General features: G+C 29.5%; 1 protein-coding gene across 1 annotated transcript; it reads right to left on the bottom strand.

The window, feature by feature from the left end:
* Positions 1-1830: 1830 nt before the first annotated feature.
* Positions 1831-18698, bottom strand: LOC113384609 (serine protease 7-like). The gene is made up of 7 exons (XM_026622357.1): positions 18297-18698; positions 6865-7161; positions 5937-6071; positions 4861-4969; positions 3833-4023; positions 2600-2695; positions 1831-2132 (listed from the first exon to the last, which is right to left on the bottom strand). The coding sequence occupies exons 1-7, from the start codon at positions 18361-18363 to the stop codon at positions 1831-1833; spliced, it is 1197 nt and encodes a 398-aa protein (XP_026478142.1). The 5' UTR covers positions 18364-18698.
* Positions 18699-20590: the final 1892 nt, after the last annotated feature.

Genomic DNA, 20590 nt, shown 5'->3' with positions numbered 1-20590 from the left:
TTTTAGTGATTTTCCACTTCATCTAAATAAATATTTTTTTTATTCCATCAGAAAGAGGCACCTTCATTTAACAAAATACCTCTTTTAGTGATGTTTAAGAAAGAGGAACCTTCATTTGAAAAAATTTGCTATTCCACTTGCAAAAGATACCTTTGTATAGCAAAATATTGCTTTTGGTTAAGTTTCACTAGAAAAAGGAAACTGCTGAATCTAGAAATCTAGAAAAGAACTTCTTTATTCCACCAACAAGAGATACCTCCATCTAAGCAAATACTTCTTTTAGTAATGTTCTGCTAAAAAAAGAAACTTTATCTGAAAAATAATGATTTTATTCCATTAGATTCATTTAAAAAAAAAATCTGTTAGCGGTGTTTCACTAGAAAGCGGAACCTTTATCCATTCCACTAAAAGAGGTATCTTCATTTGAAAAATAATTATTTTATTCTAGAAAAAGGTACCTACCTTTATTACTTCTTTTAGCAAATTACTAGAAAATAGAACTTTTATCTAAAAAATAATTCTTTTATTCCACTAGAAGGTGATACCATCATCTCACCAAATACTTCTTATAGTAATGTTTCACTAGAAAGAGAAATCTTTATATGAAAAATAATTATTTTATAACCTTAGAAAGAGGTAGTTTAATTTAAAAAAAAATGTTTCTGATAGTGATGTTTTACTAGAAAGATAAAATCTTCATCTATTCCACTAGATATCTTCACCAAAAAAAATTTTTTTTCATTCCACCAGAAAACAGTGATTTCCTCAAAAAAATAATTACTTTTTTCACTAGGAATAGGTACTTTTATTTAAAATATTACTTCTGTTATTGATGTTTTACTTGAAAGAGGAAGCCTCATTTCAGAAAATAATTTTTCTATTCCACTAGAAGAGGACCGTTTATCTAAAAAATAATTATTTTATTCCACTAAAAAGAGTTACCTTAATCTTAAAAAATATTTCTGTAAGTGATGTATCCTAGAAAGAAAAATCTACATGTAATAAAATATTTCTTGGACACCACTAAGACGAGGTAGCTTCTTCTAAAAAAAATCTACTTTTAGAGATTACACTAGATAGATAACCATCATTATTGTCAAATAAGTTCCAACAAAAAATTAAAAAATAGATTTAATAAACCTCGCCTCGTTCGGATTACCTCTGATTTATTGATTTGTATCAGGCGCAATTTCAGAAATGTTATCGTGTTTGAATGAAAAATATTAATATTATTAATTAACAAACCTAAGCTTTTAATTTTTTAAATATTGTGATAAATAAAATAACATTAAATCAATTACAAAAGCGTTCCCACCTAACATCAATCGCATTTTCGGTAAAAAAATGACCTAAAAGTGACACCATTTTCTAATTCTGGTTTTAGTATAAAATTAACAAAGAAAAGTTACTGATTTTTTAAAAATATGTCGGAAAAGCTTGTTAAATAGTTTTAGAATAAATAATAAATGGCACAAGTTCTTGCACACGATAACTTTCTTACTGTTCAAAAAACATATTATCTCGTAAAAAGTTTGTTTTGGATAGCATTTCTTGAGGTTTTTTTATATCATAAGATCATATAAAAAAGAAAATATGATGCATAAATTCGCATAAAAACGAAATTCACTAATTCATGTTTTTGATGGTGAAATTCACAATTCACAGTTTGATTAATGCTTTAAGCAAAAAACCGTCGTGATATTAGTAAGTAGTAAGAAAATATATTAAACAATCATACTTATAAATCACTTATACCTTATTTATTTAAATAAGTTTCTATAATTAGTCTACCTAACAAAATCACACATTTCACAATTAAATTAATTACATTTAAGGTCTCAGACTATCTTCAATCCAATCAACGTATTGAGTAACTTTAGTGTAAACACCAGGCCAACCCTCAACTCCACAGCCCCTTCCGAAAGATACAACCCCAATACTTGTCCAGGATGAACCGACAAGTTGCATTAATGGACCTCCGGAATCGCCATCACATGCGTCCAAAGCAAATTGGCCACCTGCACAAATTTGGCCGTCGCCTAAATTGACACGAGAACGTCTGTATACTGATCGGCAGTTTTCTTCGGCGACAACTGGTATCTCTAGTTTGAGTTTTACAGAACTTTGACGAGCTATAAGTGAATTGAATGTACATTATAATTGATTTAGGCGGAAATTAGTCGCCAAACATCTCTTAAAAAAATTAAATTTCAAATTTAAGTAAATTGTATTGGTAATTGTACTGCAACTTCTCAATCTTTATCTCTATCTACTAATCGCTGCAATTAACATATAAAGCAAAACCACCGATATTTTTGTCATGACTACTGAAAAATAGTTGCTGTAGATGTAAAATATTAAACAAAAATCTAATGTTTTTCCTGTAGTCATCACTTCATCCTCAGCTCCCCTATCTCTTCTAAATTGTTCAAACAAAGTTTGCTGCTAACAATATTTACTATATACCTCTTGGCTTTAGTTAGAATTTACCAACTACGATATATTATGTATTTTTGACCAAAGTGACCAATATTAGTCTTTATCATATACAGATATTTAGGTAATAAATATGATTAAATTGAATTATTATTTTACTTACAACTTAAGGTTCTACCCCATCCGGCTACAGAAACACTATCTCCAGCTGAAGTACGAAGTTGCGATGATGTAGGTAAACATATTGGCGACACATAATCTAAAAATTATTTTTAAAAATAATAAAGATATATTTGAATTTAAATTTAAATTATAAATATATTTAAAAAATCACAAAAATGGTGTGCATGATAAAATTCTTTTCAGGTACACAGTTCTAACCATTAACATACCATGGCCCTTACGATTGGTATGATTCTTAACATTAGAATTTGTACTTGTATACCGAAAAAATGGTCGACCTACTTTTTTGTTTGTTTTTTTTTTCTAATTGATTTTCAACTGCAATCAGAAATAAGAGTTTTATAATTTCTTGTGATGATACTTCTTCGAAACAATGTGACCACTTGGCTTTATTCCAATGGTTGTCCTCTGTCTAATAATGGTGATAGTACTACTACTATCTATTGTATACTATATTGATATCACTATATTGAATATCACTACTGCTTCATAGCAGATTGTGATTCTGACCAATTAAGCATTTAATCGAAAGTTTTACTGTTCAATTATGTTTTACAGTCATTACCTTTACATGTAGGGTAGTGCGGAGCACAAAGATCTAATTTGACTTTGAGCAAATATATTGTAAAAATCAAACCAATAATATCAGAGAATGTCCATTGATCACGTGATCGATTTTTTAAATAAAATTGGACCTCTCCTGCCCCTTGGTGATACTTGGTAAAACATGTTTATATACAAAATTACCCTCCTCCCCCACCAAACATCACGTTTATTTTTGGTTTCGAAAAAAAATTGTAAAATTTTTGATTTATTTTCAAAAATGTTAGGATTTTTTTTAAATTCAAATAAACTCTCCCTACCCCACGTGGTATTTCGTGATTTTTGTCAAACCCTCCCTCCCCCTAAAAATCTCACATGATTAATGGACGCCTCCTAACAACAAATAACATATTTCCAAGAAATAACTATATGACTATGTTCAGTAAAACAGCCAGCTAATTCATCATTGTATCAATGTGTTTTTTGTTGTAAGTTGTCTCCTGGTCCTTTTTTTCCCATAAGCAGGGTAAAATGGGACGGTCAGGGAGAAATAAATCCAATGTCTTATGTTTAACAAAGATAAACAAAGAAACTTCAAAGATGGGAAACTTGTTCGAGCTACTTGGGTGGTACTGAATTTCAAAATTTGATACACATCAATCTCTCTTACCGCTATAACTGGCTGGTCTTGCTAATCTGACAAGTCCAATATCGTGATATCTGTCTTTAGCTCGAGGATCATACTCAGGATGGACAATAGTTTCCTCAACAGGAATATCCTGGACAGGATCTGCACAATCGTTCGTACCTGTACAATCTGTTTCCGTATCTGTGTCATATTCGCCCAATCGCACAAAAGCTCTAAAAATTATAATAATGAATATGAAATAAATGTATTTTGACTAAAAAAAATTATTCTTTTTAGATAAAGAGGAAGTACATACAGAGAGCTATTTAAATTGCTATGCTATATACTGCAATCACAGTAAAGTAGCGTTCTTTTGAATCAGTAGTAACAACCTATTTTTTGCTGTTATGGTATGATATATATATATATATATATATATATATATATATATATATATATATATATATATATATATATAAATAAATGTCACTATTTGAGTCAGAAAATTGCATGCAAAGTACGTTGGAAATTATGTTTAACTGGTTAATTGGTTAGGATTGATCAACATTCTGAAACCAATAACTACGAAAAGGAAGGTTATTTCATAATCCAGATTTCAGTAAAATTATTTTTCTGCAAATTGTTAAAAAAGACCAAAAAAAAGAACTAATTCATGGTTTCGATGTTGGTCAAAATATTATTTTTTAATTAACTAAAATAAATATAGAACGAGTTACAGAAGTACGTACATTGAAATGTTCTAGAAAATGAATTCTACATTTACGTATCTGATATCAAATGCAAAATTTGTGATTGCCACAATATAGTCACCCTCTAAAATTGTGAAAATAAAAATGCATTGTAATATATCAATTTGTTTGATGCATATTCTTATTTTCTTATTATTAGTAATTTCTATTTATATATAGTATATTTATTCGTGCATCAAAACATAATGTAATCAAACGTTTCGACATAATTTGTATTTACTAATCTTGTGATGTTTCGTTCGTTCTTGACATTGTGATCTTAAACTTATCAGTATTTACATGTGCAGTAAAAAAACTTACAGTCGACCTATTTTCTCATTTATTTCCCCAGCAAGGCAATGCGCCGCTGTTAGAACATAATATTTGTTTATTAGTGCTCCGCCGCAAGCAAAATCCAATGATCCATTGGCTAAAATAAAACAAAATATTAATAATATAAACTAGATCTTGTTATTATTACTGATATAGATTAAAAATATACTACTGATAAATTGAGCTCAAAATGCATACATACTGATTCTCTTTACCTTCCCAACTCGTTTTGAATACTTTTTCTTTATTCATACATTTTACCTAACTTTGATCACATACTGCTCCTACAGAAATATGCATAAGTGCAGTAATATCATAGGATAGTTATCCTTCAGACGCCAGCATATTAAATTTAATTTAATTATAAAATTGAATATACTTATTGTATAGTCTGCTATGAAACTTAAAACACCTGTTTTGGGAATGCAACTTGTTCCAAAACGAAAGAAGATCATTAATAATAAATTTACACAAAGAAAATGTTATTTTCCCAATTAATGTAGAAACACTAGTAGCTAGTAATAAATTAAAAATGTATAAATATATATTTAAGTTTATTAATAATGCTAAAATTAATTTATAAGTTAATTATTCAATAAGAATTTGTAATAAACAATTGTATGAATGGCATCTGGCCTTATGATGTATGTCAAAAGCCAATAAATAACAAAAAAATTAAAACAAACAAAAAGTCCAGTAATAAACAATTTTTAAACCTTAAAAGAAATAAAAGTCAAAATGGACCAAAAATTCCAAGTGCTTTCTTCATAATTTGCACGCTAATTTTGACACTTTTTTTAGCAAGCATTAAAACTATCATACTAGCATTAAACAAACATCTGATCGTAAAAATGTAATTACATGCAATTTATAAAAATAATTTACTATGTTAAGTAAAAAAATAATTCCTCATGCTTCAATTTATTTTAAAAGAACATGTCTACTATTTATATCTTAGATTTTTCGATAAGGAATAAACTTTAAATAAGACCAAACAATGGACTAGTACTAGCCTCTTAATTAATCGAAAAAAATGTACTACATTTAAGATTTTGAAAATTTACCTCTTCTATATTGCAACAAGGCCATCCAAGGAAATTCGTCAATTTCCGTGACAACACCACCATATATTCTGTTACCAGCACCTGCACTTCCACAATCTGGAGATCTTGGCAAAACATCAGCACTTCCATCACTATCTGAAACATAAGGTTTGTTCATAAATGAAATACTTGGTATTTTTCACTTATGCCAGCTAAAGAATAAATATATGATTAAATAAATATAAACTACTAGCAAACCGGGCGAATTCCGTTTCACCACCAGATGGTTTTATTTCAAACATTTTGTTTGGTGATTAAAAGATAAAGAAAAAATTTGCACAATACACGTGATTGATTTGATGGTTTCCAACTGAAATGTTAGGAAACGAATAACTTATTTGTTTTTACTTTTTTGTACATTTTCACACAACGCCGGTCAAACAAATGAGTGGCAGTGAACACAATTGTCAAACAAATGAGTGGCAGTCAAACAAAAAATATTAGTTTGTAGTACATGCTAAGTATCAGAGTTGACGCTGTATGTAAAAAAAAGTGTTTTCCGCTTTTCTATTGAAATCTTTTTTCAATATTCTTTGCTATAAACTTCACTGAGTCCGAGACCTTTTCAACGAATGCAAAATCGTCGAAATCGATTCGTGCGTTCTGGAGTTATATCGTCAGGAAGGAAAACCCGACTTATTTTTATATAATAGATAACTTTAAATATGTAACCCTAAATTTTACTTATATAGTTTCTTTAGTTATAAAATTGTTACAATTACGATACAATAAACCAAAACACTGAATAAAGTTACTGTTGGATTGCTTTGTATAACTCAATTTTAAGTTACAGTTTGCAAGTAAAAACTACTTATTAAAGCACAACTTTAATGTATTATACAAATAAATTCAGCTAAATTTCAATACTAAATTATCATTAATTGCATACTTGGCGTCGGCCTCCTTGAAACCTTCCTGGTGGTGGGCCTTTGCGTTGTTCTAGAAGTAGGTCTTGATGTAGTTCCGACTTGCCTGCCTCGGGATTCATCTGTATCTTCACCACCACTACCATTCTGTTGACAACATACCCTGGGTAATCGTCCATCAAACCCACAATGTGACCTTCTTAAAAAATCGATTGAGGAACTAGGAATTGGACGTCTACTGAAGATGGCAAATAACGGTTGGCAGTCGTATAATGATACACATCTGCCGGCATTGTCATCCGGCGTCCTGCACCTATCTTCTGCTCAAAATAAGAAAAAACTAGTTGGTTTGGTATTTAGCCTTGATGCAAATTACATGAACTTCCCGATATGTGTAAATAATCGACTTAATCAATAAGAAATAGATTAATTTATGAGTGATTAAAAGTATTTCGAGTGGATTTATTACACATAATTGAAAATGAACGAACGAATACGTTAACTCGGTGTATTCTCTTAAATAAAATTTTCACAAATTAATAATTTTTATAATTGAACCAGTTTCCGTAGGACTTTAATGGTTTACTATATTCAAGACCAAGTACTCTATCGTTATACCAACTAAATCATCTAATTTTATTTTTAACAAACGTCAAAAAAATTCCTCATTTTCTCAAAGTTTGATGAATTTTTAAAATTGAACTACTTGTCTTAAGGCCGTAATATTCCAGTAAGTTCTATAAGACCATGGTATATATCGCCAAAAAAATTTCCATGAAAAACGGCTTAAACTTTTTTTTCAACAGTTAATTACAAGAAAACGGCTCGGTAGATTTTCACCTAAAACTAATCAGTATCATTTCCTACTAGCATCATTCGAACTGTTTTTGATTTTTTAAAATCGGGTCGGTAGTATGATCTTAAATGTGGACGAAAGGTTTAACACTTTTTTTTAACTTACAAAGAAACGGCTCGGCCAATCGTCGCACAAAACTGAGAAACGATAATCCTCATCGAAATATACCAAATGCTTTTTAAATATCTGAAATCGGTTCAGGCGTTTTTGAGCAAACGTCGATGAAAGTTCTAATTCTGACAAATGCCAAAAAGACCATACTAATTTTTGCAAACTTTAACGATTTTTTAAAGCTAAACCAGTTGTCGTAGAGCCGTAATATTTTAGTATGATCTAGAAGACTAAGGTGTCGAAATTTTTTTTAAAACCTCTACCAAAAACTAATCAGCACGATTCCCAACCAATATCTTTCGAACGGTTTTTGAATTTTCAAAATCGATTCAGAATTGCGGGCTAAAACGTAGACGAAAAATTTTTCACTTTTCTGCGATTTATAAAGAAACGGCTTGGCCGATCGTCGCACTATTGACAAACAAGAGTCCTCATCGAGATACATCGAGTGGCTTTTAAATTTTTGAAATCCGTCCAGCCGTTTTTTTGTAATAAAGTTTTAAAAAAAAATTTCGACACCTTAGTCTTCTAGATCATACTAAAATATTACGCTCTACGATGGCATTTTTTTTACTTTTTTTACCAGATCTCCGAAACCGCTAGACCTACCTTCATGAAAATTTGATCAATTCTTCATCTTGTTAATACAAGTAAAATGTTTTTTGAATTATTCAAATCGGACGCTCCGTTCTCTAGTTACCGTTTTTGGCACTTTTTACCCCATATCTTTGGAAAGGCTAGACCTGCCTTTGCCAAAAACTAATCAGCACGTCTCCTTATCAATACAAATCGAATGTTTTTTAGAATTATTCAAATCGCCTCATCCGTGTTCCCAAAATCGTCGACGAAAATTTGTATCCGAACACACACACACGCACACACACACATACACACACAAACACATGTACATCCATTTTTTCTAAGTTATGCCAAAATATTCAGAAACCTCTGAAACGTAAAGATGTATAAAAAATTTCATTTTCGATTTTTTTGCGATTACTATAACTTGCCCTACGGGAAGTTAATAATAATAATTTGTATGATATTAATATTATGTTTGCGAGTTTCATTATATTAGAATTTAATTATAAAGTTTGTGTATTTTAAATTTTGTTCAAATTGCACATCTCACAATACCTACACGAGGCGCGCACATTCAACTTGATCCTGCGACGCGATATTGCCATGCTCATATAGCTCATACTTCTCGTATAGCGACTTTATAGGGGATATTGCTTGCATGAATTAGTATGCAAATTACGGCTAGCACGCACCCCTTCGCATAGTTGGGATGCAATCAGAATTCGCAATAAAACGTTTTTGCGATGAACCCGAACACATTTCGCGAATATATTGCTTCCCGATACCGCGGCGAGACGGCGAGTCGCATTGACGCACGGCACGGCCACCGAGAACCGATAGAACGGGTTATGGACAAAACGACGGTAAACGATTTACTCAACAATTAAATAACCTAAAAACAAAATATATAATATCTGAAGTAAATATACCTGCAGGGTGTTCACGTATGAATTTAAAAATTACAAAATCGGTCAATTTGACTAAAACTTTAACTAAAAAAAGAGTGCGCGTAAGGTTCACACGCGATTGAAATAAATCATTTAAGTAAAAATAAATACATCATATAACAATTTTGAATAATGTTTATTAGTAATATGGTAACACTCTTGATGCACACATTTATTAGCGTCAACCATTATATACATTTAAAAAACGATAAATTATAAATTATATATTTATAATTGCATTAATAATATGTATAATATTTAAGAACAATAATGTAATTAAAATTATACTTCTAATATGACATGATCGGTTTGTCATTGTAATTAGCATTTAAAAATGAACCTTCATTAGAGAAACAAAGTAATTGCTGATTAATAAATTCTATAATATTCGTTCACACAGTGGATTGTGTTAAACAACGCCTAAATAAATATTGTTTTCGCAACTTCACTCATCATTAAAGTGTGTTTGAAGAACTTCATGTAATTAAAATTTACATACATTCATTGACTGCTTGTATTTTTACTTTATCGCTGGCGATATAATCTCATTCTTTGAACAGCTGTAATTGTCTTGCCTCGAAAATATTTTCCGTTTTAATAACTTCAAAGATTTATAGAAACTACTAATAATATAGAAATAATTTCTAATCAATGAGCTTACGCTTAGTTCACGAACAAATGTTTAATTTGTTTTATTATTTTCAAGGAACAAGTTAAAATATTCTTCTCTTTTAAGCATTTTTCATTAAATCAAGATTTGTACTACGATGCAACTTTAAAATGTTTATTTATCTATGCCGATTGCCTTGTTGATATCGGTACGCATACAACGATAGATCTCTATTCACATACACGACGCCTAATCACAATCGACCCGTATAGAAATGATATCATCGAAAGCGAATGACGAATCTTTGCATTGGCATTCGACTCGGCCGTAAAGCACTTCCGTTGCATTTGTATAGATTTACACCCTAGTCGCGCCTAAAGAAGTTTTTCTTCAAAAATGTTAGAAAAAATTTGGACTGATTGTGAGCGCAATGCGTTTGCCGTTATCGTGTTATATTTAGGTTTATATTTTTCTATTCGAAATTTTTCAATCTTAAAATTATCAAGCATTTTACCATTTTCCTATCTTGATTAAATGGCCCAACTTTTGACGATACTATCTTAAGACATTTTCCTCAGACAGGAGAAACAGTTTATATTAGCGAATAATTAGCATAACTACAATATGCTGTGTGGTAAATTTTCTGAACAATAAATAATTGGTCAAGATTTATTATAAGTATCATAACAGTTGTTTTATTCACTTTCTTATGATGACGGGATAATTCTACCTTGAAGTCTATTAAATTATAAATTAATCAAAGAATCTCCACCAATAGTATTTTCTATCATTCTATCAGCAAATTTCTATCATTTCTATCATATCTATCAGCGAATACGTGCATCATATTACTTAAGTTCTTTAAAAAAAATCATAAATTTTTATCTCAACTTACCAAATCCTCTTTTAGACACAATAGGTATTTTGCTAATCCACTTTCGCGATAATTGAATAAACTTTTGAAAAATAAAATATGAAAAAAAATGGAAATGTGATCTAATAAAATAATAGCATAAACTTCAATATTACTAGCGAAGAATTTTTAGAAGTAGATTTCTTCTTGCTGTTTTATATTGTTTTCTGATAGTTTTATAGATCTTCAAGAAATCAATTAGTTATAATAAATAAATGTATTTCGAGTTTACTACCTATTATAAACATAAAAATATATAAAAGTAAACTGTTTGCTTGTATTTTTTATTTCGGCGATATTTTTTATTATTCGGCATTGTATCATTTTAAATTAAAGTTCCTAGAAAATGTTGGAACCATATATGGCTTTTTAGTAGCCTCCCAATGAATGGCACATCTAAATTTGATTTATTTCAATTATTAGAAGTTATCAAATAGTGATGGTATTTTATTTGGTGTAGCAATTCCGGGAAAAGGCTACTTTAAATTGAAATCGTATTGGTATTTCTATTTCCAATTGAAAACCGATGTTACTACTGCTTGACATCAGATTGTTCGAGGTGAGTATCAAACATAAAATCTTATGATTAAAGCTCAAAGCTCTATACACTGAGCCAGGTAAATAGTTAAATAATTAACTCCGTCTCTATACAGTTAAAGCAGTACGATTGCTTTGAAAAAAAGTTCAAAATTTCCAAAATATTTCAAAATGAAGAAAACATTTTTTTCAAAAAGTCTTTTTTCTAAAAAAGTAAATTTTTTTCAAAAATTTATAGTTTCTCATAAATCTAATTTTTTAAGGTAATATTTTTTCAAAGATATTAATCTTTTTTAAACAAAAATAAATTTTTGGTACGGAAAGTTCCGGCAATTTGCCTTAAGGCACGATGCCATGCGCCTCATTAGTTTGATAATATATTAAATAAAATATATGACTATTTATAATTAATTGATTATTTTTAGAAAATTCAAATCGTGAACATATGAAATTAGTAAAATATTTGCAAACTATCCGTCTATTTATTTGGGTTCCACAATAAGCGACATATGCGCCCATATGTCGCCGATGCTATTAGATGGACCCCGAGATCAATTATGCCAACCATTTTATGACGTCCCCGGAGACATTGTTCTAAGGTTTCAGGTAAAGTTATGCTATTAAATTACGCCGTGTTATTCGTACCGATCTGTTATCCTATTATCTCATATGTTATTGCCACAATTTTAGATCAAAGCATCTACATCAATAGGAAAGGTAATCCATAAGTAATTGTTAACGAGATATATAGTAATGACTATACTCCTCGACCCTGAGATTATAAATTCAGCAAAATTTTGAATGTAATTTTATTGTAATAATATATAAATATTTTAGACTATTTCTTTATAAATAAACGTATGTAAATATTTTAATCCTTTTCCAACAGTATAAGTTCTACTATAGTGTAGACGTAGAGTCTACTGTAGACCTTTTAAACCCATTATAGTTATGCTTATCAATATAATACAGATTGCAATTAGCATTAGAAAAAAAGTTAAAATAATTCACAACACTGTTGCTTATTGATTCAATGTCATGTTTATGAAAAACTATGCTGAAGATAAAAACAAGAATATATATAAAATTCGCATGCTTCAACAAAAATGAAACAAATTTACTAAATTTGGATTGTAGTAATGATTTACCTGAAATTATAAATGTTATGTAATGCTGAAGATTTCCAAATACTTGGTGCATATCAAGAAAATAAATTAAACAAATTCATAAACAAATACGATAATCGGCCCAATTTATTAATCAAGAGGTTAATTATCGCTTGAAGCAAATACTAATAGAGTTTCAATATATTCAGGGAAGAGTAGTGTGAGAGATTTTCCATTGTCATTTCACACCGCATTTTCTCGAATAGGCTTATTTTCAATTGAAAACATTTCTGATCAATATTTTCAAGTAAAAATGGACATTGCTGCTACCCGATGACAGATTGCCAGAACGGGGGCTCGAACCCGCGACCAGCAACAAATATTTATTTCTCTGTTATTAAGTTAATTGGCGTAAATAATATCTAATATACATATGATACAATATTTCTGGTATTACACAGACCACGTAGTAAATATTTATTTTACATTTTTAACAAATTTTGCATTAGAGTTTGCATTAAAAAACATAAAATCACAATTTGGTGGTTTACAAACATTGTATGAATAAGTAAATCGATTCTCCGTTCAGCATGCAAGTCACGAAGTCCAATCAGACAATAATAATTTACTTCTTGTTCTGATATCTCGAAACGTAAATTCGCCAGGGAATTGCTACTTCGTTAGTAGTACCTAAGACGCATAGCAAATTTTGAGATCACATTGAAGACTGAAGTTATATTTTCACACTTATGCAATGAAAAGCTGCAAAAGTAAAGTTAAAAATCGGATGATATCAGACAGAAACTCAGAGGCTGGCTGTAGCAAGACTAATTAACTATACTTAAAGTATTTGTTAATGAATGGCAATCCAGTGGCCAATCCAATGGCCATCCAATCCAGCTTGCAAGACTAATTAACTTTACTTGAAGTATTTGTTAACATTTTATCATTTGATATGCTACTATACCTACGCGAAGCGATTTTCAATGAAGATTATAGCTAAGATATATAACCTCAAAAAATATTTAATATATTTAACCTTTTTCTCTCGTACATTGCAATAATACATTGCCGTCGGTTTCTTATAACAAAACAGAAAGTTACTCCAAAAACTAGGCAAATTGCAGTTTTCAAATAAATTATTGTAAATGTAAACTTTCATTATTTTCATTTTATAAACAAAATATAAAAGATTATAAATTGGACAACGACGTTATGTAAGTCCACATGAAAAATAAATGAACAAAACAAACAAGCAAAGTTAAAATTAAAGGACTTTATCTCATATTTCTAACAATTATATAAACTGAATTGCATAGTTAAAATTATTTATTTAAAGTATATAAGTAAGTTTAAGAATTTTAGCCAGATTTAAAATTAATATCAGAATTATTTTCTATATAAAAAAGTTCTCTCAAAAACTGCAATTTTTTGCACCGTATCTTTGAAACGACTGGACCGACCTTACTCTAAAACTAATCAGCACTAATCCCCATTAGTAGAAATCGATTGCTTTTTGAATCATTCAAATCGGTTGAGCGGTACTCCGAAAACGTCAACAAAAAATTGTATCCACATGTATCCGCACACACACATACATTTATCCTGGGGTATTCCAAAATGTTCAGAAACCTTTAAAACGAAAAGTTTTTTTTTAATTTATTTTTGAACAGCAATCAGAACCTTACGTCCTATGAGCTGTTGGGCTGAAACTTCTTCCTTGGTAATTTTTTAGATGGTAACCCAATGGTTAATCCATCCATATTTGATGATTTTGTTATTAGAATTAATCTAATAGATCTGACTTTTTTATTGACGCAGCAATGCCGGGCAAGGGCTATTTTTACTTGGAAACATATTGCTATCTATATTTTCAAGTGAAAATCGTTGTCACTGCTGCCTGACAACAGACTGCTCGAAGTGGGTATCGAACCAGGGACCTCTGAAACAAGTCCCGTCGCTCTTAACCGCTTACCTACGGGCGAGCCCAAAACGTAAAAATATGCAAAAATTTTCATTTTCGATTTTTGGACCGTAACTATAACGTACCCTACGAAAAGTTTTGTTTTTTTGATCAACATAACAATACTGATTAGTAACTTGTTTTCTACTTTACAATAAGTTAAGTTTAAATCTCAAATTATAAATTATTTTTACAAATTAGCAACAATGTAGTAATAATAATCATGACTGTAGTAATTATTTATATAATATGGGATTAAACGACCTGTCGGTTAATGATCGTAAAATAAATTATGAATATTATATTCAGATTAAAAGCATAACAGGAACAATTTGAATTTTTAATTCATCCTACAATAAATATTTCAAGCTATGCTTTACAACACGGTTTACTTTATAAAGCAACATGTTCAATTTGCTATCATTGCATATTGTTTTTTTCAGCACCATTATAAAATCCATTGCGTAATCCATTTTTTACAATATCCTTTTTTTAACATGACATAATGCGTTTACCAATAAGCTAAGGACAAATGAGTATTTGAGTACTAGTATCCCAGCCAAAAAGCGGTCGCATAGAATAATCGTTGGTTCATACAGATAATACAATTTTGATAGACACATCAATCATCGTGCAAGATTTTTCCCAGAGGTGATTGGTCATTTTTCCAATAAAACTTTTTTAATGCACACTGAAACCATCGTTTTTCTATATCCCTTTGTAAGATAACATAAATCTGAACGACACAGAGGATGCTGTCATGTATTTTATTACTTTTGCTATTAACCAGACGAAATGAAATTAAATAATTGCTCATGGAAGTAATTACGATGTGATAAAATTTATATCTATATGTATGAGTATTACCTATAACAAGACAATTAATTGAAATATGCAAACTAAGGCACAAATTAGCCAATATGGAAAGAATTTCGTTTTGTGGAAATTTCGTTTAAAAATGGGTTAGAAAATCTGTTTTGTTACTAAATCGAATAGAAAAAAATTAAAGCATATTCTACATCTACTAATCACGTAAAAAGCATTAAGATGTCCAGCAAAAATTATCGAAAGTATTTTCAAATGAAAGGGTGGAAATTATGAATTAACGTACACCTGGGTACGGTTGTGCCAATCTTCATAACAGCTAAACGATTTCAACTAATCTTGAATTTAACAACTGAAGGTTTTCTTTAACTGAAGGAAATGGAGAAAGATGATGTATGTTTGTTCGAACAAGTTTCCGTTGTTGTGAACTGCATTGCTTTTAAAGAGTCGAAATGTAAAAATGATTGTTCAATTTTTTTAATAATAACTCTTACTTGTATACATATAGATCACTTTGCATGTTACTTTGCTGCAAGTTGAACATTAGTTTACTAGCAATTAGTTTTGTTTTACGTGACATTCATTTTATGATCTATTTAGGTGAAATTTAAACAAATAAAGAAAAGTCTAATTCAAGTAAGACATAATATGAAAGATAAAGGCAAGAAAAATTCAATACAAATATAAAAAGACTTATCAAAGGTTTCTTGTTTATTTTTTTTATATTATATTCATAAGCTTTGTTTAAATAGAAGGGACCTAACCATTTAAACACCACCTAACCTTTAGGTTGTGTGTGTTACCTATTTTTGACAAAAAAAGCCCATTTAAACCATTTTAGTATTTCAGTATTTTCACATAGACAAATGTTCAAATTACCATTTAAAATATTTTTTCCTGTATAATTAGTAAAGTAACAAAATTGGTGATCAGAAAAAAGGGTTACAACCGTACCCAGTCTCCCCTACTAACTAGTAAGTTAGAAATAAAGATAAATATAATATTCATGTTAATAAATGTTATAATATTAAATGTAAAATAATAAGTTAATTAAATTAATGGAAAATAACATTTACAAATAGTTGTAAAGGTTGTAAATAATATTGATAGAAAATTTTGACAATATTTGAACAGAATTTTAATTAGTTACTTGAAAATATTTAGCATTTTTATTTATCTTGTTCATACATTCTTTTTTTTGCTATATTGGTGATAATATCTTATTTGTACGTAAGTACACTAATGAAAGGGATAAAAATTGAATGTGAAAATTATTCACATTCACTTTTTAATTTTATTTCGATAAATAAAACATTTACATATTAATATATAAGATTGTCTGCTTTTGTAAGATAATAATAAATAACAATTAATCATTTTAAAAAAATGAATGAAGGAGCATAGCGCATTCCAAATTCTAACATATTTATTCATTTGTTCAGCACTGTATCGATAGCACGTGTATTCGAAAAAACTGTAATACCAGTTCAAATAAAAACAGATTTAAAGATCAATATTTAATATTTCAACACTTCAATTGAAAGTATTAGAAATATCAACTGAAGGAATTTCCAAGACGTGCAATCTTGCGCAAAAATAATTATTATTCAATGCAAGTACAAGGAAATATTCTTCTATTTGATTGTCAAGTAAATAATGTTTCTTTCTAAAATTCTTTGGAAAAAATACTTAAAAATCAATATTCACTGCTTAAAGTTGTGTGGCTTTACAGTTTGCAAATATTCACCTAACACACATTTTTTTAACTCAAATAAAATGTTATAAATAAATTAGTACTTTCTGTGGTATACGTTTCAGATGTTTCTGAACATTCTGGCATAATTAGAAAAAATGAATGTATTTGTGTAAGTGTGTCTTCGTCCTTTGATATTTCGTCTTTTTGCAGTTAAAGCAGCGCGATTGCTTTGAAAAAAAGTTCAAAATTTCCAAAAAATTTCAAAATATGAAAATTCATTTTTTTTCAAGAAAATATTTTGTTTTAAATTAAATTTTTTCAAAGTATAAAAAAAAATTCATCTATATTAAAAAAATGAATTTTTGGTACGGGAAGTTCCTGCAATTTGCCTTAAGGCAGGATGCCATACACCACACGCATTAGAATGTGTTTTTATTGTCAACAAAAAATAAAATTATGTTTTGTGTTGTGATAAAAAAGTTTGTATGTTTGTTTATGCCTTATTTTTTATTGCGTTTATAAAATTAAAATATTAGTTATATTAATATTTGAATATTAACAATATTCAAATGTCCCCGTGTCAATAAATCAAAATCAGATTTATCTTAATATAAAATATGTATTCAAAATTGTAATAAACGAAACGAATCAAAATTTATTGGTAATCCGAAACCTTTCTTCATCAATAAACAGTAATAACAATGAATATTTTTTTATAAAATATTTCATTAACCAGTTGACTGTGGCACTCACATCGAACAATGCGGACAGTTTTGTGTCGTCTGAATCGAGCTCATGACGAGTAAATTCGTCAATCAAAGAGTAATTTGCGCTGCTAAAATAAAATTGGGTTTATTTTGCAAAATTAAAAAATATTATTACCACATATTACTTCTTAAAAGTAAAAAGTGAAAGTAAGAATAGTTTTTGATGGAAAGCAAAAACCATTTTCAAAATAAACAACAGGAAATATTATTTTGATAAGAAAATGTCAATCATTATTGATTTAGTACATTTTTTCCACGTTTCAGGATACAATCAGGAAGATCATGCACCTTCAGGTAAAATCTGACTTAAAACTACTAATTTTATACAGTTGAGTCAAAGCTTCGAAATATTCTATTACTTAACAATTCAGAATATGATTTGTTTTTTTTTTCAAAAAATCAATTCAAATGATCACTATTTTATACGCATGACGAGTATACTCGTCAAAACACAAAATTCCGCCAATTCCGCATGACGAGTATATTCGTCAAACACTATTAACTAGTTAAAGACACTTATAATAATTTGGAATTATACTCACGTGCAAAACTAATAGTCACTAAACATAAACTTATAAAACCCAAACACAATAAAAATTTACCACCCATAATTCCAAAACTATCACTCCTTAAAAAAATCCGTGTAAATATAATTATTTCACAATCACCGACATCACTGACTTATCTTCTCCGTCCAAAATAAATTTATTTTTGTCTTTGATCCGAAACGTGTTAAAGTACACTGATTGGTAAAAAATGTCCACACATGATTCTAACCTCATATGATACTGGAGAACATACGTAATGCGTTCTGCTGAGTTCTTTGAAATTTAAATCGAGGTAATTCGAGTGAATTATTTCATTGGTTCCGTTTATTCCAAGTGAAGATATTTAATACAGATAATATGAATAGAACGATGAACGAATCGCAGAACATATAACCAACCGACTGTGTCCGAACTGAATCGCCTTGATGGGAATGCCTTTGTATTTATAATACAAATACATTATGGATGTATGAACGTGCATAAACTTGATATAATTTTAACAGTGTTGGTCGAAGATGGCGAGAAATTTCGGTAATATATTTTTGATTATTTTCATTTGAACCATAATTGAATAAAAAAAATGCTAATGTACGGCATCATGCCTTAAGGCAAATAACTGGAACTTTCCGTACCATAAGGAAATATTCAAATAAAATTGATTAAAAAAAATAATTTTTGAAAATTAAAAATAAAAAGCAATTTTTCCCTAAAAGCAAACGTTTCGTCAACACAAGCAGGTTTTTGAATCATTCTAATCGGATGCTTAGTTCTTCTTAAAACTGCCATTGTTTTACATTTAGCATGGTATCTCCGAAATGGACCTGCCTTTGCCAAAAGCTAATCACCACTTCTCCCCGTCATTACAAATTGAATGCATTTTGAATCATTCAAATTAGATGCTCTGTTCTCTCAAAAATTCGATTTCCATGTTCTGCACTCTTTGCTCTGTATCTTCAAAACGGCTGCACTTGCCTTTGCCAAAAACTGATCAGCACATCTCTCTATCAATAGAAATAGAATACTTTTGAACCATCCAAATCGGTATATCCGTGCGTCCAAAAACGTGGACAAAAAATTGTATCCATACATACACACACATCCATTTTTTCTAGTTGTAAGGTATGCCAAAATGTTTAGAAAACTTGAAAACGTGAAGATATGCAAAAATGTTCAATTTCAATTTTTGTCCATTACTATAACTTACCCTACGGGCAGTTAAATAATAGCTAATAATAATTCACAGTTTGGTATCCACGAAATCGTAAGTCAATTGTGTAATATTGTAAATATGCAGCAAATCCTGCCAAATGAAATCCTGAACTAAAATAATATTTTCCTAAACTTTTTTTCGAGCTTAGTTTCAAAAATATAGAAACTGATCGGTTTGAATAAATTGATAGTGATAAAGATAACAATAAATATGAATGTAGCATATTTATGCTACAGAATCCAAAAATTATCAAAAACAATGCAAATAAAATTTCGAATTGAAAAACTATTGATATGAATATCATATACACATGGTTTGGAAGCTACTAGTTAAAATTAACCTTATTGAATTTTTATTGCAAAGAACTATTGATTAAATGTATTTTGTATACAAATTTTATCAGTAATTCAAGAAGATTTTAAGTTGTGATTATTGAAACTAATCCTTAGCATCGATTCTTGGCAACTGGCAAAATTTTAGCTATTAGATAAAGATAAATGATAGGTAGTACTGCCCGAGGGCAGGTCTGTGAGCACTAGTCACTGAGCAGAGTTAAACACCAATTCGATTCAGGTGAAAAAAGTGTTAAAGATTTTCCATTGCCATTTCACATCGCAGTGTCCCTAATGTGCTATTTTCAATTGGAATTAGAAAAAGTTGTTCAGAATGGGGATGTGGAGTTCGAAGTCACGAACCTCACAAGGCAGCGCGCTTAACAGTTACACCCCATAAAGAAACATATTTGATTTTATTTATAAATGGTAATATGGACAATGCGTATGTCTGAAATCAGGAATCTTTTATATCATACATTATTTAATGTAATAACACTTTTTTAATTTTACATGAAATTTTGAATTAAAAGAACAGTTTGAGTATAGTATTAAAAATTTGGTTTTGCAATCACAAAGTTCTGTATCAAATCCGCATTAAATATAGTGATTTAATATAGTGACGGATTTTTATTTCAAAAAATATGTTCCCATGTGAATAAAGAAAACATTTTTACCTCTAAAAATAAGTTCCCATAAAAAAAATCCCCGCGTTGTTGCAAAAAGCCAAAAATATTATCAACATT

Source organism: Ctenocephalides felis, unplaced genomic scaffold (assembly GCF_003426905.1).
Source record: "Ctenocephalides felis isolate EL2017-DRISC unplaced genomic scaffold, ASM342690v1 CF-g0.4_SCAFFOLD_03571, whole genome shotgun sequence".
Taxonomy (NCBI): domain Eukaryota; kingdom Metazoa; phylum Arthropoda; class Insecta; order Siphonaptera; family Pulicidae; genus Ctenocephalides; species Ctenocephalides felis.
This window is presented reverse-complemented; position numbering and strand designations above follow the sequence as displayed.

Excerpts from the sequence above, each read along its gene's own strand:
- LOC113384609 (XM_026622357.1), bottom strand. The coding sequence starts at position 18,363 with ATGGGTGGTAAATTTTTATTGTGTTTGGGTTTTATAAGTTTATGTTTA. Across the intron at positions 7,162-18,296 it reads AGTGACTATTAGTTTTGCAC|AAGATAGGTGCAGGACGCCG; the intron begins GTGAGTATAATT and ends TATTTTGAGCAG. Across the intron at positions 4,024-4,860 it reads AATGAGAAAATAGGTCGACT|AGCTTTTGTGCGATTGGGCG; the intron begins GTAAGTTTTTTT and ends TATAATTTTTAG.